This window comes from Cervus canadensis, chromosome 1 (assembly GCF_019320065.1).
Source record: "Cervus canadensis isolate Bull #8, Minnesota chromosome 1, ASM1932006v1, whole genome shotgun sequence".
NCBI classification, from domain to species: Eukaryota; Metazoa; Chordata; class Mammalia; order Artiodactyla; family Cervidae; genus Cervus; species Cervus canadensis.
In genome coordinates, this window is record NC_057386.1 from 13,978,707 (window position 1) to 14,003,955 (window position 25,249).

Genomic DNA, 25,249 nt, shown 5'->3' on the forward strand with positions numbered 1-25,249 from the left:
AGGGCTGGGCGTTTTATTGTCTGGGCTAGACCTGGAAAAGGGCGCAGTGGTTTCCCTGAAGTGTGAAAGACCAGAAAACGGTGAAGTCAAGAGAGTGCAGGCTGAGGCATCCCAGTGGGACGGCGAGGTGGGGGTAGGGCAGGTCCCATCCTTGAAAGGGGCGAAAAATCGGCTAAGGGCCCGGGGGGGAGGGGCGAGAAAATGGCGAATCCCGGAACGCCGGCAGGCGTTAATACCTCTGCGCAGGGGCGGAGTGATTAGGTCATAGAGCGGCTCCCAGCATTCTCTGCGGCGGAGGAGGCGGGCCAGGCTATAAAACCGGCTGCCGGGACGCGGCCGGCACCTCATTCATTTCCACCGGTCTCTTGTTGGGCAGCCTTGGGTTCTGTCATCGTCGTTCCTCCGCCGCTGCCGCCCCCGCAAGGCTTTGCCGTCGCCGGAGCCACCTCCAGCGACTCGTCGCACCCGATTCTCTCCGCTTCGCTTCCCGCCAACCGCAACCATTGACGCCATGTCGGGTTATTCGAGTGACCGAGACCGTGGCCGGGATCGAGGGTGAGTGTGGGAACCGACCTGTCAGGCCCGGTGGGTGGGGGATGGGAGACCGATGAAGGTTGCGGGGGTGGGGTGGCGGGGGGAACTCGGCTTCTAAAGACTATTTTTGGGCCTCCGCCACCGAAAGGGGCTTGCGCCATTTTGATATTTGTCCAAAACTGGAATTTTCTTGTTAACGGCCTTCAAGATTCTTTTTTGTTTGGGAAGAGGTATCGGGGCCTTGATGATTTGGCAACTGTTGGGAGAATTTCGAGCACATTTCTCGAGGAAAGGAAAGCGCAGCGCTTCGAGGCGAAGTCGCTGCTATTAGGTGTACGCTTACAGGAGTTTTACGGAATCTGGGGATTCTGTGGGTGACGAGGGGGCCGCCTCCGAAACCGTTAATGCGGCGAGGGTTGGAGGGTGGCCGGCGCCGCGGGAGTCGGCCATGTGGCCGAGCCGTGGGTACAAAATGCCGGCGGCGGACATGGCGGCGGCGCCTTTGTTACCCCGCCCGGCGGAGGAGCTCAAAATGGCAGCGTCGAGAAAATGTGGCGCAGAGAGAAATGCGAGACAAAGGGGGAAGCGCCGCCCCAGCGGGAACGCCGCCCGGAGGACTCCGCCCGGGCCGGGACTCCTCCCCCGGTAGTCTCCGGCTCCTCCTCCTCGTTTTCCTTTCGTTATATAATTTTGCTACCTTGGTAGGAAGCCGTTTTGAGGGATCCCCCAGTTCGAGTGGCTTGCCTAACTGTCCCCGAGACCACCCTCCGTGTTCTGCTCTCACTGCCTGTGTTGTTCCGCTACCTATTAAAACCAGAGCTCTTTGGTTCAGGACAGCTACTAATAACATCGGTGTTAAGCTTCTACTTTATTGGCTTTTTTAGGCATTTAATTTTTTGCTCGTGGGAAAGAGTAGTAGCCACCAGCTGTTGTCTGTCCTTGTATCTGAACTTCTAGAGCTTGGCCGACCAGTTTCCGACCCAGTAAATCCCGGGCTGTTGATTTGTTTTCAATGGTGTGTACTTCGTATAACGGGAAATGAGGGAGATATGGTATTAACTGTGGCTTTTGAAAGAATGACCATCACTGAGGACAGCACTTCCACCTCCAGAGTCTTTCATTGATTTTTAGCATGTGCGCAGGAATGGTAAAAAATAAGTCTGTACATGTTTGAAAATGTAATTTTTTTTTTCCTTTAATTTTAGGTTTGGTGCTCCTCGATTTGGAGGAAGTAGGGCAGGGCCCTTATCTGGAAAGAAGTTTGGAAACCCTGGAGAGAAACTGGTTAAAAAGAAGTGGAATCTTGATGAGCTGCCCAAATTTGAGAAGAATTTTTATCAAGAACACCCCGATTTGGCTAGGCGTACAGCAGTGAGTAATTTGATGTGGTTTCTTCAGCCTGTAACTCAGTGACTTTTAAGTTTGACTAGAAATGTCTTACAAACTTAAAAGGAATGTTAATGTAGATAATGATTATTTTAGGGGTGTACTGGTCGTGTGTTTAGTTAGGGGGAGTCCTCATGAGATATAACTGAGTTTTTATAATTTGTTTTGTAGCAAGAGGTAGAGACGTACAGAAGAAGCAAGGAAATTACAGTTAGAGGTCATAACTGCCCAAAGCCAGTCCTGAATTTTTATGAGGCAAACTTTCCTGGTAAGTACTAGTTTTCCCCACCTTTTTAAAAAAAATTCTTTTCTCTTGGCATTATTGATGTTTATTTAATTCTTAATATTACAGCAAATGTCATGGACGTGATTGCAAGGCAGAACTTCACTGAACCCACAGCTATTCAAGCTCAGGGATGGCCAGTTGCTCTAAGTGGATTGGATATGGTTGGGGTAGCACAAACTGGATCTGGAAAGACTTTGTCTGTAAGTTTGGGGGACCTTTTTGAGTTATGTGACAGGTCCTGAAGAAAATGGGTTGGGAATTAAACCAGAAGTGTTTTTAATATTTAATATGACTTCTTTTGTTTTCTTTTCCCTTGTTTAGTATTTGCTGCCTGCCATTGTCCACATCAATCATCAGCCATTCCTAGAGAGAGGTGATGGGCCTATTGTAAGTGTACATATGTATTCTCTTAACTTGGTTAAAAGTATAAAGATTTGTAGACTATACAGCAAAAGAAAATTTGTGGTTTTATATATATAGTTTTCAGTGTAGGAAGGGACAAAGCTGCTTTGGGTATTGACAATGTAAATCATCTGCCAGTGTAGCAATAGTAAATTAGCACTTTAAAAGTAGAATTCAGGATTCTGCTAAAGGTGTTCCACTTTCTCTTTTTTTAGTGCTTGGTGCTGGCACCTACTCGGGAACTGGCCCAACAGGTACAGCAAGTAGCTGCTGAATACTGTAGAGCATGTCGCTTGAAGTCTACTTGCATTTATGGCGGTGCTCCCAAGGGACCACAAATACGTGATTTGGAGAGAGGTATGTAAGAAAAAAGGTTTTATTTGTCACTGATTATGCAGAAAGTTCTGGATGTCATGGTAACATTTGTGTTTAATTGAAGGTGTGGAAATCTGTATTGCAACACCTGGAAGACTGATAGACTTTTTAGAATGTGGGAAAACCAATCTAAGAAGAACCACCTACCTTGTCCTTGATGAAGCAGATAGAATGCTTGATATGGGATTTGAACCCCAAATAAGGAAGATTGTGGACCAGATCAGAGTGAGTGCCCTTTAAATGTTGTCATGTCTTCAAGCTAAGCTGTAAATTTGTGCTTACAATACAACGCCTTTTCTTTTTTTTTTAAATCTAAAAATCTGTAGCCTGATAGGCAAACCCTAATGTGGAGTGCTACTTGGCCAAAAGAAGTAAGACAGCTTGCTGAAGATTTCCTGAAAGATTATATTCATATAAACATTGGTGCACTAGAACTCAGTGCAAATCACAACATTCTTCAGATTGTGGATGTGTGTCATGACGTAGAAAAGGATGAAAAGTAAGTGACTGACTCTGAAAACAATTTTACAAGTTGAGTCACTTTCACAAGTCATCTTAAAAGTGACTTTCAGTTGGGTGGAATCTAAATGCTAATTTGAAATCTGTCATGCTGAAAATTGTTTTGCTTCCTTAACAGAAAGAGTATTGTTTTATGGTTTAAGGATAAAGGGTAAACAGTTAAAAAGGTTAAGCAGATGTTTTCTTTTTAACTTGTAGCCCTGTGAGTAAAAGTTGGTGTTTCGCTCTTAACCATGAACTTTTTTTAAGATTCAGAATATTTTTTCTTTCAAGGCTTATTCGTCTAATGGAAGAGATCATGAGTGAAAAGGAGAATAAAACCATTGTTTTTGTTGAAACCAAAAGAAGATGTGATGAACTCACTAGAAAAATGAGGAGAGATGGGTATGTGTGGTTGTTCTCCACTAAAGCAGATATTTATTAGAGCTGAGTTCAGGAGAAGGGGCAAAGTTTAATCAGGGTTGATAGATCTGAGTTTCAAAGATGGAAATGATCTGGTAGTATACATGTATGGGAAAGACTGTGTATACCTTGTTTCAGGTGACCAAAACAGTTAAAGCAGATGGTTAAAATCTACAAGGTTTTAAATGCCAGTCTCTTAATGTAACTTTTCTTTACTTTAGGTGGCCTGCCATGGGTATCCATGGTGACAAGAGTCAACAGGAACGTGACTGGGTTCTAAATGGTAAGTATTTAAGTGCGGGGTCCCATGCCCACCCCATACACTTGGAATACCGTTCATACTGATGGCGGTATATGTGCCTTCTTTTGCAGAATTCAAACATGGAAAGGCTCCTATTCTGATTGCTACAGATGTGGCCTCCAGAGGGCTAGGTTAGTACAAACTCGCATTCATGGCTTGGTTTCCCAGAAGATACCCATATAATTTTTTTAAAGAAAGTTTATTGCTTTCTTTAACCTCTGCATTTTTTCTAAGTTTTTTTCATATAAAGGTGCAGTCTTTGTGGCAAGGCCTAGGCATGACAATCGGAGGACTCGAGGGGGATGGAGGACTAGTGATCGGCTGGCTGCTTCCAGTCGATTAGAGAGGTGAAAAGCTGAAAGTGTGCCAGTAATCTTCAAAAGGCAGAACATACCACCTCTGCCCCGTAAACTGTTCTCTCCGGGGGAAAAAAATGGAAGTTATCCTCACAGTTCACTGCCGTGGTATTTCTTCTGTCCCATGCTTTGCATGACTGCCATGGTACAGCATTGTTTCAAACTGTTGACTGTGATCTGTGGGTCTTTGAGTTTCAGTGAGTTTGCTGAAATGTCGAAGAAATATTTCCAAACTTCAATGTTCAATGAAATTTTTGTTCAAGTTTGAAATGGAGAGAGCAGCTTTAAAAGGTACTAAAAGCCTTTTACAAATTGGTGAGTACTGGCACATAAGATCTAGAGCAGGCGCAACTTCTCACACATAGTCAGTGGGAAAAAAAGCAGTGCTTTGAAAGTTCCTCCCTCACCTACACAGTAGTCGTCATGTCGAGACCTGCCAGAGAGAGACACATTCTCAAGTGAATCCTGGCTTCTTGGAAGCGCTTGCCTAGACGAGACACAGTGCATAAAAACAACTTTTGGGGGACAGGTATGTTTTTCTTGCAGCTGCGGTTGTAAGGTCTTGGCAAGACAAGCAGTGTGGCCAGAATTTTGAACTTCTGATAAGTGTGTAACACAAAGGACCATGTACATTTTTGTTGAAAGGTCCTCAAAATGAAAGCACACGAGGAGGTTGCTGTGAACTTTTAAGTGGCCCTACTGCGCAGAAGCATTCAGATGTCACTTGATGATCTGTAAGGGGACTTGCTAATTTGGGACTGTTAGGAAATACACACGTCCTTTTGACACGCTCCATCATTGGGTGGGTGATAAGGTATACAGATGACGTGTGCTTTTTGTTTTTTTTTTCTTCCCCCCTTTCAACCTCAATGGTATTCCTACAGGGAATGGATAACCATTTTAACTGTATTTTTTGCAGCCCATACCTTCTTGGGAATACAATTGTCTAACTTTTTATTTTTGGTCTGGCTGTTGTGGTGTGCAAAACCCTGTACATTGCTATTTTGCCACACTGCAACACCTTACAGATGTGGAAGATGTGAAATTTGTCATCAATTATGACTACCCTAACTCCTCAGAGGATTATATTCATCGAATTGGAAGAACTGCTCGCAGTACCAAAACAGGCACAGCATACACTTTCTTTACACCTAATAACATAAAGCAAGTGAGCGACCTTATCTCTGTGCTTCGTGAAGCTAATCAAGCAATTAATCCTAAGTTGCTTCAGTTGGTCGAAGACAGAGGTTCAGGTAAGACCAACCTTTGGTAAGAAGTGTTGGTGGGTGTGGGGGTCACATGATAGTCGACAAATCCATTTAAATGGGATTGGTGGGTGAGTGCAAAAAGAAGTTGAGAAAATACTTCTCAAATACAGCTACCACATTCTTTTCTGTTACTAACGATTGATTCCATGGAAATAACAATTTGGCAATTTTTTTCTTGACAGGTCGTTCCAGGGGTAGAGGAGGCATGAAGGATGACCGGCGGGACAGATACTCTGCGGGCAAAAGGGGTGGATTTAATACATTTAGAGACAGGGAAAATTATGACCGCGGTTACTCTAGTCTGCTTAAGAGAGATTTTGGGGCAAAAACTCAGAATGGTGTTTACAGTGCTGCGAATTACACCAATGGGAGCTTTGGAAGTAATTTTGTGTCTGCTGGTATACAGACCAGTTTTAGGACTGGTAATCCAACAGGGACTTACCAGAACGGTTATGATAGCACTCAGCAATATGGAAGTAACGTTCCAAATATGCACAATGGTATGAACCAACAGGCATATGCATATCCTGCTACTGCAGCTGCGCCTATGATTGGTTATCCAATGCCAACAGGATATTCTCAGTAAGACTTTAGAAGTATATGTAAATGTCTGTTTTTCATAATTGCTCTTTATATTGTGTGTTATCAGACAAGATAGTTATTTAAGAAACATGGGAAATGCAGAAATGACTGCAGTGCAGCAGTAATTATGGTGCACTTTTTCGCTATTTAAGTTGGATATTTCTCTACATTCCTGAAACAATTTTTAGGTTTTTTTTGTACTAGAAAATGCAGGCAGTGTTTTCACAAAAGTAAATGTACAGTGATTTGAAATACAATAAATGAAGGCAATGCATGGCCTTCCAATAAAAAATATTTGAAGACTGAATTAAGTGGAAATGGTACTTTATTTTACATATATAATGTCATGTAAAACTTTGCTTAGATGGTCGTTTTTTTTTTTAATCATAAAACTAAAATTGCTCCTTTCTATAATTTCGTTTTGGGAAGTGGGGAGATCAGAAGGCCCTTAGTGATCTATTCCTATTGCAAGGATTAAAATGCAATTGATTTAGATTGATTAGCAGTTATAGGCTAAATTGCATAAAGGCTTTTGGTGCCTCCCCAAATCAGGTGAGTCATTTAAATAGTCTTAGAATGGTGAAAGGAGATACTAAAACAGGAAACACGGGTATAGCCCCACCCTTAACTTAGACTGCTTAGTGAGAACATGGAGGACTGTTCCTTTTGCAAATTTTTAATTTGGAAAAAGTCTTCAAATAACTTTTTGATAGATGATATTTGTGCTCCTGGCTATATTATTAATTACTGAGGCTGAGAGACTACACCCTTAAAAGATGGTTGGCCACAAGCTAAGATTGAATTATTTTCTGTGTTCTCTTGCCAGGTGTAGTACAGAAAGGCTAGTCTTCATAGCCCTCCTGGGGCTTTTAACTAGTCAAACTAGGAGTCATGAATGTCCAATAATTCAGGGAGTTCTGGAGGACTGCAAAATGTTAAATAGCATGAAAGAAATCCTCGAATATAATGGTTAAGCTAGAGGAAGCCACATTACCCAAAGCACAGTGACTATGATACAGGTCCTTTTGTTAGGGTCAACATGGGTTCATTGCTAAAAAGATCTGGTGGGTAGCTTTAGGTTTAACTGACCAACTTTAATACTTCACTTGAATGTCTTCTCATGTTTGCAAGGAAAGGATAGGTTTTTATGAGACTTCATTTAAATTAGTTATTGAGGCTTTAATTGGTGTTAATGCCTTACCTCTAAAATGTAAAACACGAATTTTCCAGGGACAAGAGAAGGAATGGTATTTTTAGGACTGACATTGAAAACTGATTGACCCTCTAGTAATAGTTTTCAATAGCATGATAAGTCATTCATAATGACTCTTAAAAGGAGCTTTTGGGGGTAGGTTGGAGTACTTATTACTGTTTAATGTCTAACGTGGGCCTTTTAATTTGTAAACACGGGAATGATTGTGGGGCTGTGGAAAACAAACTATTTACCTTTGAAGTAAGTTTTAAAAGACAGTCCACTTTTTAGCATGTGTGTTGTGTCCAGCCTGTGGTTGTCTTAATAAATGTGATTTTTCTCCCCATTCTCTCTTTTATTTATTCGCGTTGTAGGCCTCGTGTGTGTTTTCTGGGAGTGGAAAACACATGTTAATATTGCCCAACTTTGCTGTTAATATAATTGCTTTTCATATATACTGTTTCACTGACCTCTTAACAGACATGTTCTTGTATGGAACAGTTTTCCGAACCTGTTAACAGGTTAACTTAATGTGATGAATTTTCACTGTTCTGTGTTCTCAATTCATTTGCTAGACTGTACTCAAACTGCCTTTTCCTGGTATTCTAGTAGAATACAGTAGTTTGTTCTTCCACTTGGGTTAGTCGTCTTAGCCACTTATAGCAAAGTCGGAAGTAGGACTATCATGCTTTTTGAAATCGACCGTTTTCTTTCATCTGGGCTGTACCACTTTCCCACTATTTTGGCAGTTTTTTAAGGGGTCGTATTTTTTAAACGGGAATGTTAAGTCACAAGTATGTTCTGGAAGGGCCTTAAGAAGGGCCCGCTGTAGAACAACCTAAGTGTACACCAGTGCTTGGTTGTCTAGCACCTGCGCATTAATCTGGAGAGTTTTTAATACTACTGGGCCACTGTCGGTTTTTAAATGTTTCCGGGTGATGGGTACAAGTGGCCAAGGGCTTCTATCCGGGAGAGGGCAGGGAGGATGGCGACAGCATTTTTAGTAGAGATGCACGAGAGGCCTGGGTCTCTCAACATTTACCACTACAACCTTAAAAATGTTTTTGGTAACACTACGTTGAGAATACAAATTACCATTTAAGTGAGAAGGTGTTTAAACGGAAATTTGCAGAACACCTAGGTATTTTGGCAAAAGCAAATAAAGCTGATTCTACTGGCAACAGCGGGATAGTAAAAAGATAACTGATCTTTCGGTGCTGAGGACGGATTAAAAACAGCAGTCTGCCAGGTGGGATGCATGAGACAAGTGCTCGGGCCTGGTGCATTGGGAAGACCCAGAGGAATCGGGTGGAGAGGGAGGTGGGAGGGGGGATCGGGATGGGGAATACATGTAACTCCATGGCTGATTCATGTCAAAGTATGACAAAACCCACTGAAATGTGAAGTAATTAGCCTCCAACTAATTAAAAAAAAAAAAGAATGAAAAAAGAACAGCAGTCTGAAGGATCTAGACCTTGAGGAAAAAGGAATCCTGTATTCGCCTGGACGAAAGGGACGGGGCGGCGGCGGCCGGAACGTAGTGACGTACTTCCGTGGGAGGGACGGGTCCCAGCTCACGCTCACTTCCGTCGCACCTGCCCAGTTGGACCCCCGGGCTCGCACTGTTGTGGCGGTTTTTTGGGATCTGCTAGTTACTAGGAAACTCTGCTCTTTAACACCCGAGGGCGATGCGCTCTGCTCCAGCCATCAGAGCCTGCCAGAGAGTCTGCCGGTGCCTCTTGTCTGGGTTTCGGGGTCAAGTAGATGGGAGGCAGCCGGAGCAGTTGTCGGAAGGGACCGGCTCCTTCGTAGGGCCCGTGAGGTCGCAAGCGGAGCTACCCCGAAACGAGCCGAGAGAAGCCCCCGAGTCTGGTGGTGAGGGGAGTGAGGAGCTGGTAGCGATCTGTCAGAAGAGACGTTTCCTCAGTGGCACCAAGCAGCAGCTTAGCCGAGATTCTCTTCTGAACGGATGCCACCCCGGCCTTGGCCCCTTGGGCATAGAGTTGCGGAAGAACCTGGCGGCCGAATGGTGGTCCTCGGTGGTGGTGTTCAGGGAGCAGGTCTTCCCGGTAGACGCCCTCCATCGTGAACCAGGTCCTTCGCTGCCCGTGGACAATGGCTTCAGGTTAGTTTCTGCAGAAACGCTGCGCGAAATCTTGCAAGACAAAGAGCTGAGTAAGGAACAGCTAGTAGCATTTCTTGAGAACTTACTAAACACTTCTGGGAAACTACGGGAGAACCTTCTTCACGGTATGCTTCACGATTTCATGCTTCAAAATAGGTGTCGGGGTGGAAAGGCAATCTCGCTCGATTTCACGAATTGCAACTGGCCCTTTAGTCACGTGGAAAGGAAATTACCTGAATCTGTCTTCTTGACGTAGTTGGGTTTATTGATAGTCTTGCTACCTTGGAGACAACTGGTTCATGGGATCGTTATTGGTTCTTAAAGAATCTGGTTCAAGGATCTAGTAAAGCTGTCAGTTTCCCAAGGCAACCCTAGTATTTTGGGGTTCAATTGAGTAGTCCTAGAATTAGGACCTAAGTTAAATCGCGTGTTTGAATCATTGGTTCATTGTTACTAAAATACTAACAAGTATTTCCACAGTTACTCTTCTTTCTTTCTTTCTTTTAAACACACAAAAGACTTACTAAGAGCTCGTTTTAGGATTTCCCCTGGTGGTCCAGTGGTTAAGACTCCAAGCTTCTAGTGCAAGGGTGTGGCTTTGATCCCGGGTCAGGGAACTAAGATCCCATATGCCTCATAGCCAAATTTTTAAAAAAAAGAGCTCGTTTTTCCAGAGTAACAAGAAAATGCCCTCAGTTTTTCTTACGAAAACTTATGTGCATAATATGTTGTTTGAAGAGCCGTTAAGGTAGTTTTTGAATTGGCAGAATAATAGGACTGATCAAGTTTTTAAGTGATTCTTTAGTGAATACACAGAACTTAGTAGGGCATGGTATACCTTTAAAGTTAAATAGTACCTGATAGTAGAGATCCGGGGCGGGGGCGGGAGGAGGAGGGGGGAATCAGATTTTTTTTTTTTTAATAGGACAGACTTGGCTGCCACAGCATCTCATCTTTGCAACATGTTATCCTTGCCATTTTTTTTTATTAAGCGGTACTAGGAAGTAATTTGAAATAACCAGTGTCCATGGTCTTTGAAAATTAGTACCTATATTATAACCTTTTAAAGATTTCCTTAATAAAATAAGGCAAACTTAAACTGTTGAGTAAATCTGACAATTTTGATTTGAACTACTTTAATTATTCATGATGGTTTTACTTTGGGGAAGTTAAATCACTTTTCATTACCATGTCCCAAAACAAATCAATTTTTTCTTTCCCCTGAGAAAATGAAACATAGCTGTCTTAGATTCATCAAAGTGTTTATTGATGAGCCAGACATTCTCTTTAAGAAACTTAAATCCATGCACTTGCCTAATCTTTTGGTTGTTTAGTGCTTCTAGCTTTCAAGTACCAGTTTGCCATTTCTTTCTATGCCCCATGCCCTTGCCTTCTTTATTTCATGTCTGAACTATTGTGGTAGCCTCTGCGTATGAATACTTTGGCCACCTGATGCGAAGAGCTGACTCATTTGAAAAGACCCTGATGCTGGGAAAGATTGAAGGAGAGAGGAGAATGGGACGACAGAGGATAAGATGGTTGGATGGCATCACCGACTCAATGGACATGAGTTTGAGTAAACTGCGGGAGTTGGTGATGGACAGGGAGGCCTGGCGTGCTGCAGTCCATGAGGTCGCAAAGAGTCGGACGCGACTGAGGGACTGAACTGAATTGATCTAAGTATGAATGGTTTTTAAAAATTCTCAGCCATTATATCTCCAAAGAACGCTACTGCCCTATTCTCTTCTGTCCTGTGATTAATTACACATATGTTAGACTTCCCCCATCTTGTTAACAACTTTCTTGAACACACTGATCACATTTTAAAGTCTGGTCTGATAACTCAGTTATGTCTGTTTCTAGTATCTGTGTTACTCTGGACTTTTGTTCATTTGGACTTTTCTCTTGATTTTCTAAGTAATTTGTGTGTTAATTATAGAGATAAATTGAGGCTCTGGGTGATGTTTTCTTCTATCTGTGGGCTAGCAGGTGGGGATTACTTTTGCTTTGGGCAGGCAGTTAGGGCATATTTATCCAGAAAGTTCATTGACAGCTTCGTTTTCACTTTACCCCTGGAAGGCAACCCTTTAGGTGCCCCTAGTGAAAGGCTGGGGTGTTGCCAGGGCCTCTCTTTCTTATGACCTTTGGACTACAATTTTTATACTTACCAGCCCCATACGATGTCAGTGTTTCAGCTTCTCAGCTCTGCTACTTCAGATTGGAAAAGCAACACTAAATGTTGCATTCACCTCTCTGCTGTTCCTTTTTTTCCAGATCTTGGACCCTCAGTCCTTACTGCCTTGATAGCTCTCTTGTGTCATTTTTTAAAGTTTCTTTGCCAAGCTTTTCTTGTCAACAAGCTTGCCAGTTATTACAGGAAGTGGAAATCTCAAGTAACTGTTGAGTACAGTGTTATCGTTTAGTGGGATATAATCTAAGTGTAAGAAATCTTGAACTTTGATTTATTCTAATTAGAAATGTTGGAATTATAGTTCTGCAACTATTTTACATGTATTTTGTGCATGCCTGCTCAGTTGTGTCCAACTCTGAGCAAATAGACCCATGGATAGATATATTAGGAACCAAGATTTTCACTGTAAGAAAAAAGATACAAAGCAGATAAGGATAAACTTTGTAATTTGAATTGACTATCAGTATGAACTTATTTTAAAAATGCATATTTCCTAGCTTTCTTCATTGAAAAGGCCTAGAAACAATGACAATAGCAATGAGCACACCTAGAATCAAGTTTCTAAATGGAACCAGTACTTGGAGAAATGGCTCATTCCAGGTCTGGGGCAGGGACAATCAATATAAGGTGACTTTGGGACAGTTTATGGTGCTAGAAAGCAAAAAATTACTAGAAGACTAAGTGTTGTTGTTCAGTCGCTAAGTTGTGTCTGACTCTTTGCAACCTCATGGATTGCAGTGCACCAGGCTTCCCTGTCCTTCTCTGTCTCCCAGAATTTGCTCAGATTCATGTCCATTGAGTCAGTGATGCCATCCCACTCTCTCACCATCCCCTTCTTCTTTTCCAGCATCAGGGTCTTTTTTATTGAGTTGGCTCTTCCCATCAGGTGGCCAAAGTATTGGAGCTTCAGCATCAGTCCTTCCAATGAATATTTAGGGTTGATTTCCTTTAGGATTGACTGCTTTGATCTCCTTGCAGTCCAAGGGGCTCTCAAGAGTCTTCTCCAGCACCACAATCCAAAAGCATCAATTCTTTGGCACTCAGCCTTCTTTATGGTCCAACTCTGACATGCATACATGACTACTGGAAAAACCATAGCTTTGACTATACTATACAGAACTTTGTTGGCAAAGTGATGTCTCTGCTTTTTAATTCACTGTCTAGGTATGTCATAGCTTTCCTTCCAAGGAGCAGGAGTGGGTTTATGTTAAAAGGACATAGATGCTGGCTTGAAGGAGATTCCCACTGGCTAAGTTTGGGACAAATTGAATATTAAAATAAATATTGATGGTAATGGATGAGAACACATTAAATAAAAATCTAATCCACAGTTAATGAAAAAATAAGGCTCTTGGTAGAAAGAGGAGTTGAAGAGAGTTTGTTTTAATAGGAGCTGTGCAATAAGTATAGAAGGAATGCTAGAATAGAAAAACTACCTTTGTAATCCTTGATGTAATAATTCAAGCAGGGGTCATCAGTGAATTCTAAAAGATTGGGTGGAAGATTTTTGGGGAAGATAGTGGGTAATGGATATTCACTGTCTTAACTAGTTAATCTAAATCTGGTTTCATTAGAAATGGGGTCATTTGATACTAGGTTCCTCCTATTAGGATTCCATAAGACATAACATATATCAACTATGTAGAATTATTGCTAAAAATGATTAACCAAATTAAATCATAAGGGAATATTCAGACAAGTCTAATTTGAGATTAATCTGTGACTGGCCTGTACTCAAATCAAAAGTCATTGTTATTAAAAGCAAAGTTGGAGAAGTCAGAGAAATAGTCTAGATTTAGAGTGATTTAAGAAATCTAATCAAAATGCAGAGCATTAACCTTAATTAGGGAGAAAAAGACAGTAATAAATGGCATTTGGGGTGACAGAAAATAAAATATTGATCATATGTTAGATGAAATCATGACATGATTAATGGTGTGATAAAGGTGTACAGTGAATATTTTTAATTTTAGGAGGTGCCTGCTGAAATGTTTTGTGGTGAACAAAAAAAAGAAATGTGGCAAAATGTTTGCAGTTGGTGAATCTAGGTGAAGGATTTACAGATGTTTATTGTACTATTCTTTCAACTTTCTTGTAGATTTGAAAATCTTCAAACTAAAAAGTTGGAGAGCACTACTTGAAATTAAGTGGTAATCAACTAAGATCTACTTTAGCTCCATGTTACTATACTTACTGCTGTGTTAGCATTATATTATTAATTTGTCTATAAATTGACTGAAATGATTGGGTTTATACAATGATTGATTTATTTTTTAACAGGTGCCTTGGAGCACTATGTTAGTTACCTGGATCTGATAAACAAGAGGCTGCCTTTTGGCCTTGCTCAGATTGGAGTGTGTTTTCACCCTGTTTCTGATACTAAGCAGACACCTGATGGTGTTAAAAGGTACACAGAAAATGGCAAATAACTTGGCCTTGTGTTTAAACAGTCACTTTCACTTTGGGATAGATTATATGATTTTCAAATAAATGATTATCTTATATTTCTGATATCCAAAGAATCGGTGAAAAGACTGAAGCTTCTCTGGTATGGTTTACTTCAGCAAGAACTGCAAGCCAGTGGCTTGATTTCTGGTTACGTCATCGACTCCTATGGTGGAGAAAGGTACTACAATAATTAACCTTTAATTTAATAATGAATAGACAAATTGTCTAAGTAAGAAGTAATACTCTGTAATAAATGAAATTTTATTTGATGTAGCTATGTTATATTTATGAGACAGCTATAAAAATTAACAAGTACATATAAAAAAACTCTTTGTAGTGATTTTCATTATTCTGTAAGACAAAGTTACTTTGGTAAAGTATTTGTTGATGTTTTGGTCAGAAACTTTTGTTCGTAAGACTTTAACAAAACAAAGCTCAACTTCTCTTACCTGGCATTCCTGACTGGTATAGAGTTTGACCCTTGCCCACTCTTATAGCTTTAGCTTTTCCTCCCAACCTCCAAGAACTCTCCATATTAGTCAAATGGTCCTATAATTTACAGTCAGGTTTCAATGTAAGCCTAAGAGAGAAAAGCTGAAGTAAGCATTTTTGTCTTGCCGTTGTCTTATTACTCTAACTCTCAGAATCTCCAAATACTCACCTAAACTAAATGAAATGATCACAAATACTCAGGCTGTTTGTGGAAGGATGAGAATGGTATGTGATACTTTTTTCTGTATCTAAGTTCATGGTTCCTTCCCTTCTTTTTAATTGACCACAGAAAGGCTAGATAGCATCCACAGTTATTCTCTGTAATTCTTTCAGATTAAAAAACAGTATTTTTAGCAGTATATACACTCATATTTAATTAAACTTAACAGTTCTTATATGGAACTTGACCCATTTCATTCAGTTGCTGTAGGCAACTTTACTTTTAATGTTTATTTTAATAAGTTAATAAGACAAACTTTGCTTTCCAGTTTGCTGTGAGTCCATCTAACTTCAGCAGTGGAGATTGTCAGGATGAAGCAGGCCGAAAAGGAAACAAACTTTACTACAATTTTCCCTGGGGAAAGGAGCCAATAGAAACCCTGTGGAATCTAGGAGATCATGAACTTTTACACACGTATCCTGGAAGTGTGGCTCAATTGCACGTATGTTTTCCCTTGTGCTCCTGTGTCTCCTTTACCCAGATTCTCTCACCATGAACATTTTGAAGATGTACTTTGTAAAAAAACCGCTGACTTGTACATTTTATTATTTTTTTTAATCTTATTTATTAATTTTCGGCTGTGACAGGTCTTAGTTGTGGTGCACAGACTTAGTTGCCCCACGGTGTGTGGCATCTTAGTCCCCAGACGGGGGTCGAACCCTGGTCCCCTGCATTAGAAGGCAGATTCTTAACCACTGGACTACCCTGTGATCATTTCTGAACCATTTGAGAATTAACTGTAGGCATGGTGGCTGGCCCAAGACTTCTTAATATGTTAGTATACATTTCTCAAGTATTACAAGGACTCACCTATGTAACTGCCGTGCAGTCATTATGATCAGGAAAGTAACAGTAATCTGCTATTACTGCCAAATCCACAGAACCCTTCAAATGTGACCAGTTATTCCAATCTGCCCTTTATAGGTCCAGGATCCAATCTAGGATCTTGTATTTCAAGTAGTTGTCATGTGTTCTTGCTGCTGCTACTGCTGCTAAGTCGCTTCAGTCGTGTCCGACTCTGTGTGACCCCATAGACGGCAGCCCACCAGGCTCCGCCGTCCCTGGGATTCTCTAGGCAAGAACACTGGAGTGGGTTGCCATTTCCTTCTCCAGTGCATGAAAGTGAAAAGTGAAAGTGAAGTCGCTCAGTCGTGTCCGACTCTTCGCGACGCCATGGACTGCAGCCTACCAGGCTCCTCCGTCCATGGGATTTTCCAGGCAAGAGGACTGGAGTGGGGTGCCATTGCCTTCTCCGGTCATGTGTTCTTAGTCCCCTTCAGATGAACAGTTTCTTTTGTCTTTCCTTGTCTTTCATGACCTTGACATTTTTGAAGAGTACAGGCCAGTTGCTCTGTAGAACGTCCCCTGGTTGAAGTTTCCTTCATGTGTTTTTTTGCTAGGCATGCCACAGCAATGGTGCTACCCTCTCCTCAGGGCATCATGTCAGGAGGCATGTGATAGCAGTTTGTTACTGGTGATAGTAACTTTTATCACTTGACTAAGATGATCCTACCAGGTTTCTCCATTGTAAAGCTGATAAGTATTTTGAGGTTATTCATTGACAAGTAATTAAGTCTTTTGTGGGCAGATAATTTATGTGAAAATAACCTGTTTCTCACCAAATTTTGACCTGCTGTGTTACAGCATCATTCTTGCCCAAATCAGTGATTACTGTGAGGGTTGCCAAAATGATAACTTTTAAATTTTTTTCATCAGTCTGTCTAGGTTGATTGATCAGTTTGTATTATGATTCTGTAAGTCTAAAATATGATTTTAGGAGGTGTTATTCTGCTGAATAATGCTTTATTTTTGTTGTACTTTTCTATTGAGGGCCGAGACGGGCGGAAAAACGTGGTTCCTTCTGTTTTATCTATAAATGGAGATCTAGACCAAGGCATGCTGGCCTACCTCTATGATTCTTTCCAGCTAACAGAGAACTCCTTTACAAGAAAGAAAGATCTTCATAGAAAGGTACTTTGATATTTCAGAGACAGCCTTGGGAAGTTAAAAATACAGGTTTCTCCCCTCTTTTTTATGTTAGCGCACTTGGTTTCTAACATAAACTCTGAATAATTATTTTTTTAGTGCAAGTATTTGAAATATTTTTCAGGTTTCTTTGAGAATGTGGCCACAGGAATAATAAGCAGGTTCTTGCAGAATTAGAGCCAGGAATCCCTACTGGGTAACCCCAAAGGTGTTTCTGTTTGATCTTGGGCAGCTAGACAGCTCTCTGACTCTCAGCCCCTGAGCCTTTTCACTGATGGCTTCCACTTACATCAGAAGCAGAATGTTAAATAGGAGTAAGACAGACCAGCCAAACTTGTGGTGTTGACCTCTCAGCTTCTGGTCTGACCCCAAGTGGCTGGTCACTGGATCACAGGAGCAAGCCATGGGTTTGGGTCAAGGGAACAGCTTATTTTAGGATGTGCAGTTTTAGCATTCTTACGGGCTCAAAGTCAAGAGAGACAGGAGGGGTTGCAGTTGTAGGAGAGAATGAAATGCCTAATGGAGCAAAATTTTGGAAGAAACAAGAAGGATTAAGACAGAATCAAGAATACATGTTGGGGAGGGGGTTGTCTTGAAAGGGTTACTTTAAACAGCAGGGAGGAAAAACAATAGTATAAATAGGCAGCCGGGACTGTTTGGCCCTTGAAGGAAGCTTTACTCACATCCTTTGTTTTCTTGGGGAATTCAGAAGCAAGATTGTTAGCTTAAAATGTGGAGGAGTAGGGGTTTAAGTGGCAAGAGTTTAGAATAGTCCTGTTCCCCTCAACTTGACAGGGAGCTGCTCCAAATCAAAAGTTTTAACATGTTGAGTGCTCACCTGGCATCAGACACCACGAGCTTGTAGCTCCACTCTGCACAGTTAGTGATTTATTATGCAGTGTTCATTTAGTCTGATGTGGCCCTTCTGGGAGTTGGGATTTATGGGGCATGTGTGGCAAACAAACAAGGGCGATCCCTTCTTTCTCTTATACCCCACTTCCAAACCATCAGCAAAACCTCTCTGACTCTGTCTCCAACATATATCCTGAATCTGACCTTTTCTTACCACCTCCCCTGCTTGAATTCTGATCTAAGCCACCATCATCCCCACCTCTCTGCACCAAGTGGCCCTTTTGAACAGTACATGTTACTCAGTTCTTCTGCTTTAAACCCTCCAGTAAGCTCCTCTTACTCAGGGGAAAAGCTCAAGCCCCTTAAAATGTTTTACAAAACGTTTTTCTTTTTGCCCTCGAACTCATCTCTACATTACTCAGTCTGCTCGAGCAACGCAGACATCATTGTTGTTTCTAGAACATGCTAGGTGTCCCCCAGAGCCATGTCATTAGTTCTTCCCTTTGTCTGAGTGCTCTTCCTCCAAACACACAAGTCTTGCCCCTCAATCCACTTTCAAACCTTTGCTCAATTGTCACCTCAGAGAGGAAACTTTGTCTTATCACCTTATTTAAAATTGCAAACAGCCCTCCCCTAGCCCACCCCTTGCCAACACATATCTTCTTTCTTTCTTTTTTTTTTTTCAAGCACTTACTACCTTCAAATATAGAGTTTCCCTGGTAGCTCAAACGGTAAAGTGTCTGCCTGCATGCGAGAGACCCGGGTTCGATACCTGGGTCGGGAAGGTCCCCTGGAGAAGGAAATGGCAGCCCACTCCAGTACACTTGCCTGGAAAATCCCATGGACAGGGGAGCCTGGTAGGCTGCAGTCCATGGGGTCACAAAGAGTCAGACACGACTGAGTGACTTCACTTTCTTTTCCTTTCCTATCTTCAAATATCTTACTTTCTTATTTTGTTATCTTCTCCCATTGTGAGGGACAGGGATTTTTGTCCCCACCACCTAGGACTGTTTCTCGAGCCAAGTGTTGAATGGCTGAATGAATGTGTAGAGTGATGGGTTTTGGCAGGAGAAAGTGCAAGTGATAAGGTACATGGCACAGGCTGGGTAGTGAAGGCAGTGATTCCAGGAAAGGGCGTTTTGACTGAGGGAAGATGGAGTTGTCAGGAGAAGGGAGAGTATCAAGTGAATGTGTTTCTGCTTAATGCCTAAGTGGAGAAATCTATGGCATCTGAATGCAGATAACTGATGCATCTTTACATGACTTGTTATGACCTCAGCAGGCTTCCATTTTCACACAGAAAATTTCAACTGTTTAAGAAGCTTCATGTTTATTAGTGCTTGTCCTTTTTATCCCTGCTCTTTAAATTGTTTTAGGTGCTTAAACTTCACCCTTGTTTGGCCCCTATTAAAGTTGCTTTGGATGTGGGACGAGGCCCAACAGTGGAACTAAGACAGGTGGGTTAAATAAGTTTTAATGTCTTGATTTCAACTATAACCTTTATTCCAAGTAAGTGAGTAGTTTGCCATCTAAGTTTTATTTTATTCATTAAAATTTTTTTAAACTAAATAATGAACTGTGGGTAAATACTGTGATTAATTAATGCAATTTGAAATATAGCATACTAAAGAAACTGAATACACTTGTGTGGATTTTGCTGTTAATGTCATGCTTAGTCATAATTGCATTTTTTTTAATGAGTATGCATAATTTTGGTGATCAAAATATTTGTACAGAAGTCTAGTGAATAATTTCTTACCTCTTCTCTTTCTAACACTTTTTTTTAAAATTGGAGGATAATTGCTATACAGTGTTGTGTTGGATTCTGCCATACAACAGCTCGAATCAGCCATAATTATATGCATAGCCCCCTGCTCTTGAACCTCGCTCCACTTTCCCATCCCCCCTCTAGCCCATCACAGAGCCCCGGGTTGGGCTCTTGTGGTATATAGCAGCTTCCCACTAGCTAGCTATTTTACACAGGATAGTGTTGTATATGGGCTTCCCTGGTAGCTCAGCTGGTAAAGACTCCACCTGTAATACAAGAGACCCTGGTTCGATTTCTGGGTTGGGAAGATCCCCTGGAGAAGGGATAGGCTACCCACTCCAGTATTGTTGTGCTTCCCTGGTGACTCAGATGGTAAAGAATTTACCTGCAATGTGGGAGACCTGGGTTCGATCCCTGGGTTGGGGAGATGCCTGGAGGAGGGCATGGCAACCCACTCCAGTATTCTTGCCTGGAGAACTCCTGTGGACAGAGGAGCCTGGCGGGCTACAGTCCACGGGGTCTCAAAGAGTCAGACACGACTGAGCGACTCAGCACAGCACAGTGTCCTATATGTCAATGCTACTTTCTCAGTTGTTCCTACTCTTGCCTTCCCTCACTGTGTCCACAAGTCTGTTCTCTGTAGCTGCATCTCCGTTCCTTCCCTGCAAATAGGTTCACCAGTGCTGTTTTCCTAGATTCCATATATATGCATTAATACACAATATTTGTTTTTCTGACTTCACTCTGTGTAACAGGCTCTAGGTTCATCCACCTCACTAGAACTGACTCAAATCCATTCCTTTTTACGGCTGAATAATATTCCGTTGTGTATATGTACCACATCTTCTCCATCCATTCATCTGTCAGTGGACATCTAGGTTGCTTCCATGCCCTAGCTTTTGTAAATAGTGCTGCAGTGAACATTGAGTTACATGTGTCTTTGAATTGTGGTTTTCTCAGGGTATACCCCCCGTAGTGGGACTGCTGGGTCATGTGGTAGTTTTATAAGGAATCTCCGTACTCTTCTCCAAAGTGGCTGTATCAGTTTACAGTCTCAGCAACAGTACTAGAGGGTTGCCTTTTCTCCCTGTCCTCTCCAGCCTTTATTGTTTGTAGATCTTTTTGAATATGGCCATTCTGACGGGAGTGAGGTGATATCTCATTGTAGTTTTGATTTGCATTTCCCTAATACTGAATGATGTTAAGCATCTTTTCATGTGTTTATTGGCCAACTTAACATTTTGATACTTGTTGGTATCAGCACAAGCTCTAGATTTGCAATCTTATTTTATTTTTCTAATATATCTGGTCAAATTAAATACTCTTTAAAAAAGCCAGGGCCCCTTCAGCAGTCATTTCTGTCTGGGTGACTCAGACCATCCAGGACGGAGTGAGGACTCTTGAAAGATTAACGGGCTTTCTCGAGCTCTTGGGGAGGGTCTGGAAAGGTGGTGATAATGACCTCAGGGAAAGGGAAAGAGAATGGCTTGATTTCCACATTTGTCCCCAGGATTGAGGAAGACTTCCCAAACACCCCAGAAGGTACTGAGTTCTTAGGGAGTTTTTTTTTTTTTTGCTTGAAGGACCATTGCAGGCCCTTTTCTGTTTTGTTTTTAAGAATAATAGTATTACTTTGTGCCTCAGGTGTTTTACCAAAGGAATAGTATCATGTTCTGTTTTTAATTTTTTTCCTCAGCTTTATGACAGAGAGAATCCTCATGCCTGTAACTTTCTGGACTATGGAAGAGGTTTTGTGGGTTATTTTTACAGGGATCAGATTCTGGGATAAAATGAACATGTAGCCTTGATTTCACTATATCAGTTAGATTGCTTTCCAAACTGGCTGCGCCTGTTTGTGGACTCGTCTGTGGCGTGAGGACTCTCATTTCCTCATGTCTGCACCTGGGCTTAATCATGCTGAGAGCTTTTTCTTTCCTTTTCCACCTTCTGTTATGAAGAGGTCATTTTCTGCTGGCAACCACTAACTTACTAAAATTCATATTAGCCTTTTTCCTGTTACTTTCCAAGATTTATTAATATCTATATTTTCATTTGTCCCCAAAATACTGTGTACCTTAACACCCATTTTGCTCTGGTCTTTTCCCTGGGAGCTTGCTAGAAATGCAAATTCTTGCCAAACCTGCTGAATCAGAAACTCTGGGGTGAGGCTGAGCCATCTGTGTTTTGCAAGCCCTCCAGGTGTTACTGATGCTAGCGCAAGCACATGCTCTCACGTGACCCTTCCACTCACCATTACCCTCCCCTCCCCACCAGGGACATTTGGTAAAGTTTGGGGACAGTTTCGGTTGTCACAAGGTGAGGAAGAGTGCTCCAGGCATCTGATGAAAGCCAGGGATACTGGTAAACATCCTGTGTCAGCAGCACCAGTGAGGAAAATCTCGCTTTAGGGTTTTTAGTTCTGGATTGTTATGAGCATTTAAAATTTTTCTTTCTTTCTTTCTTTTTTTTTTTTTTGCATCACTATTTTTAAGAAAACAGTAAACTATCATTTACTCATTATTATTTCTGTATTTTCCATCAGACTTTTGTCTCCAGCATTCCACTGATGCTAATCAATCATTCTCTGTTCCTGAAACATTTTCTTTAGTTGGTTTCAGGAATACCACTTTCCTAGTTTTCTTCATACTTTTCTGGCTTCTTCTTACTTTTCTTTGATGTCTCTTCTCTTCAGTCTTCAAGTCTCAGATGAGTTAACATAACCCTATGGACTTAACTGCTTTTTTTCTGATAGAATCTGTATTGCTTTTGTGTTTTGAGTGATGATAATAATAAAAATTCTTTTATTTAATATAAAAATGTTGGAGATTTGCATTTAGTATTCATGGCTCAGACTGTAAAGAGTCTACCTGCAATGCAGGAGACCTGGGTTCGATCCCTGGGTTGGGAAGATCCCTGGGGAAGGGAATGGCCACTCCCTCCAGTATTCTTGCCTAGAGAACTCCATAGACAGAGAAGCCTGGCCGGCTATGGTCTGTGCCGTCTCAAAGAGTCAGACACGACTAAACAACTAACACGCTTTGCAGTGTATAAGTTCTTAAGAAATATACAGTTTATAAGTACAACAATATTGTGTAATTAAAGGGATTTATGCCCATTTTAAAGATTGAAAAAGATGGTTGGTGGTTTCATAAAATTAGAGTAATACTTCTAGCTACTTTTCTCTGTTTCATATTCAAAGTTTTTGTATTTTTCCTCAGGTTTGTCAAGGGCTATTTAATGAATTACTAGAGAATGGAATTTCTGTGTGGCCTGGTTATTTGGAAACCGTGCAGTCTTCACTGGAACAACTTTATTCAAAGTGAGAATTATCTTTTTGGTTGCTAAAAAAAATTGTATTTATTCAGAGTTTTTGATTATCTGATGTTTCTTTACTTTATGAGTAACAAACCTCTTCTGAATATGTATATATAATGTAATTTAAAATTATTCCTAACTGTTCCGTTTACAGAACCACATACCCTTAGTTAATTGCTACAGCAGGAAACAATACTCATCAGGTATATTTAACCATGTGCTACATGAAACCTTAAGACTCCTACCATGAAGGAGGACTATGTGTCCCTGAGGTTTTCAGTTTATCAGGAATGGAATTACTCCTAATAGATGCAGTTGTTGAATGAGGACTGTGGGAACCTGAGTGGAGTGCCTTTTTCTTGCTGGTTCTTACGGTTCATTCTCAGGCTGAGTGGAAGGTAATTTCATTCCAGAGAACAGAGAACTGGTTTTCTCAGTTGATCGGTGCCTCTGTTTACCTGATTACTTAAGACTGAAACCTGGATATTGTCCTTCACGCATCCCTCTTCTTACTGTCCGCGCCCAGTCCATCCCTGACTCTTGTCTTCCTCCTAAATGTGTCTCACATCCACATCTCCCAATCTTCACTGCCCCTACTCAAGTTAAGGTTACTAGTATCTCTTGGCTGAATTATTGAACTAATCTCCTAATCGATCTCCCTGTCTCTAGTCTTAGCTTTGCTATTTCCAGTGACTTCTATTTTTCAATAAAACAGTTCATTCCCCTTACTTTGGGTTTATTTTGTTATTTTTTTAGCTTTTTGTGACAAATACATATCTTTTAGGTGATAAGTTGTGAAGCTTAGTGTCTTATTCCTCAGTTCTCTAGTAACTTGTTAAATATACCTTTCAGGTGATGTCAGAAGTAAAACAGGTTTCTATAGATAGAACAACTGATGGTTTTATCATACATAAAATGAAGTAGTAGTACTTAAACCTTGCAGTGTTCTCAGATCTAAAATCTTACCCTTTGAGTCTTAAGGACACTATCAAGTTACATTTGTTCTTTACATAGCAAAGGCTTTATGTCTCAGGATATTTATTTCTTTGTCCCAGAATATGTCCATCCAGATATATATTAAGCACCTACTATATTTTATGTACTTTGATACAGCAGCAAACAAGAGAGCAAAGTTTCCTGTTCTTGTGATGCTTACATTGTAGTGGGCTAGAGTAGACAATAGGCAAGTAAGTAGATAAATAAATAATTTCTGGTGGAGTCCTACAAAGAAGAGAAATATTAATGACCTAGTGTGTGACTGGGTAAGCAAAAAGAAGGCCAGTGTGGAATATATTCAGTTATTGCTAAACTAGAAACTGTAAGTTAGCATACTAAGTTGTATATTAAACACGGGTTTTGGTATCATTTGTTGTGCACTGGATCTTAATACTATAGTAGTCGTGTAAGAGAGTTGGGTCAAAAATAATTTTCTTGGATTGTAGCCACATACCAAAAGCCGAGGTTATTCTGAGGTTCATACATAATATCATACCAAATGATGTGTTGAGATGCCAATATTTCTTTCTTCTTTTTCTTTTAATGACTGTTTATTTCTTATGTTTTATTTTCTTTTATGGCTTCCAAGCTATTACAATAAGTCAGAAATTTTCTGAAGATTTTACTTTGAAAATGATTCAGAAACTTGAGAAAACTGTTTTTGGGTTTAGTTCTCAAGCACTGCCTTTGAGTTTTGTGGCTCTGGAAAGTGACATTGATTCCAGAGTAATTAATGCTGGTAATGTAGTGAATTTCCAATTTATATTTGTGCTCATATGTTTTGGTTAACTACTTTTTTTTCTTAGATATGATGAAATGAGTATCCTCTTCACAGTGTTGATTACTGAAGCTACTTTGGAGAATGGATTAATACATTTGAGAAGTAGAGACACCACAATGAAGGAAATGATGCATATATCCAAAGTAAAAGACTTTCTAACTAAATATATATCATCAGCTAAGAATGTATAGATTTCAATATTTGTATAATAAATATTCACCTTTCCTAAGTTGGTTGTCTCATTTAACTTTGTTGTTGTTGAACCCTTTTGCACTTAAGAAGTGGATGTCTTTGGTGCTTTGTTTTTTCATTGTTTTTGCTACTTCTTGATGTATTTCATGGTATCAGGAATATTTTCAACTGTAAGAAAAATACTACTATACTAGATTAAGCAAATTGGGGTTTGTTTTTCTGATAACAAGCAATCGAGGGGTTCAACTATCCAGAGCTGGTGTAATTTTTTCCTCTATAG

General features: G+C 40.8%; 2 protein-coding genes across 5 annotated transcripts; both read left to right on the forward strand.

Moving 5' to 3' along the window:
- The first annotated feature begins 208 nt into the window (after positions 1–208).
- DDX5 (DEAD-box helicase 5) lies at positions 209–6,718 on the forward strand. 2 transcript variants are annotated; one of them, XR_006268872.1, is made up of 13 exons: positions 209–555; positions 1,740–1,905; positions 2,092–2,188; positions 2,273–2,406; positions 2,528–2,593; positions 2,824–2,965; positions 3,048–3,208; positions 3,310–3,482; positions 3,776–3,886; positions 4,126–4,187; positions 4,277–4,336; positions 4,977–5,090; positions 5,590–5,760. XR_006268872.1 is itself a non-coding variant. In XM_043464508.1 (13 exons), exons 1-13 carry the CDS (start codon positions 512–514, stop codon positions 6,413–6,415), a joined length of 1,845 nt encoding a protein of 614 aa, XP_043320443.1. In that variant the 5' UTR covers positions 209–511; the 3' UTR covers positions 6,416–6,718. The 2 variants fall into 2 exon arrangements, 1 of the variants encoding a protein (XP_043320443.1); XM_043464508.1 differs by lacking the exon at positions 4,977–5,090 and adding an exon at positions 6,012–6,718 and having other exon boundaries at positions 5,590–5,814.
- Positions 6,719–9,154: 2,436 nt separating this feature from the next.
- On the forward strand, positions 9,155–25,006 carry POLG2 (DNA polymerase gamma 2, accessory subunit). Of its 3 annotated transcripts, XM_043464523.1 has the most exons (8): positions 9,159–9,853; positions 14,200–14,326; positions 14,440–14,545; positions 15,348–15,521; positions 16,910–17,050; positions 19,294–19,374; positions 22,904–23,004; positions 24,803–25,006. In XM_043464523.1, the coding sequence occupies exons 1-8, from the start codon at positions 9,292–9,294 to the stop codon at positions 24,966–24,968; spliced, it is 1,458 nt and encodes a 485-aa protein (XP_043320458.1). In that variant the 5' UTR covers positions 9,159–9,291; the 3' UTR covers positions 24,969–25,006. The 3 variants fall into 3 exon arrangements, with proteins under 3 accessions (XP_043320474.1, XP_043320464.1, XP_043320458.1); XM_043464529.1 differs by lacking the exon at positions 16,910–17,050 and having other exon boundaries at positions 9,156–9,853; XM_043464539.1 differs by lacking the exons at positions 16,910–17,050; positions 19,294–19,374 and having other exon boundaries at positions 9,155–9,853.
- The last annotated feature ends 243 nt before the right edge of the window (positions 25,007–25,249 follow it).

Bases quoted from the DNA above. Each gene is read 5' to 3' on its own strand.
- DDX5 (XM_043464508.1), top strand. From the start codon at position 512: ATGTCGGGTTATTCGAGTGACCGAGACCGTGGCCGGGATCGAGG. The intron at 2,189-2,272 runs GTAAGTACTAGT...TTAATATTACAG, and splicing joins TTATGAGGCAAACTTTCCTG to CAAATGTCATGGACGTGATT. The intron at 2,594-2,823 runs GTAAGTGTACAT...CTCTTTTTTTAG, and splicing joins AGAGAGGTGATGGGCCTATT to TGCTTGGTGCTGGCACCTAC.
- POLG2 (XM_043464523.1), top strand. From the start codon at position 9,292: ATGCGCTCTGCTCCAGCCATCAGAGCCTGCCAGAGAGTCTGCCGGTGC. The intron at 9,854-14,199 runs GTATGCTTCACG...ATTTTTTAACAG, and splicing joins ACGGGAGAACCTTCTTCACG to GTGCCTTGGAGCACTATGTT. The intron at 15,522-16,909 runs GTATGTTTTCCC...TTTTCTATTGAG, and splicing joins GAAGTGTGGCTCAATTGCAC to GGCCGAGACGGGCGGAAAAA.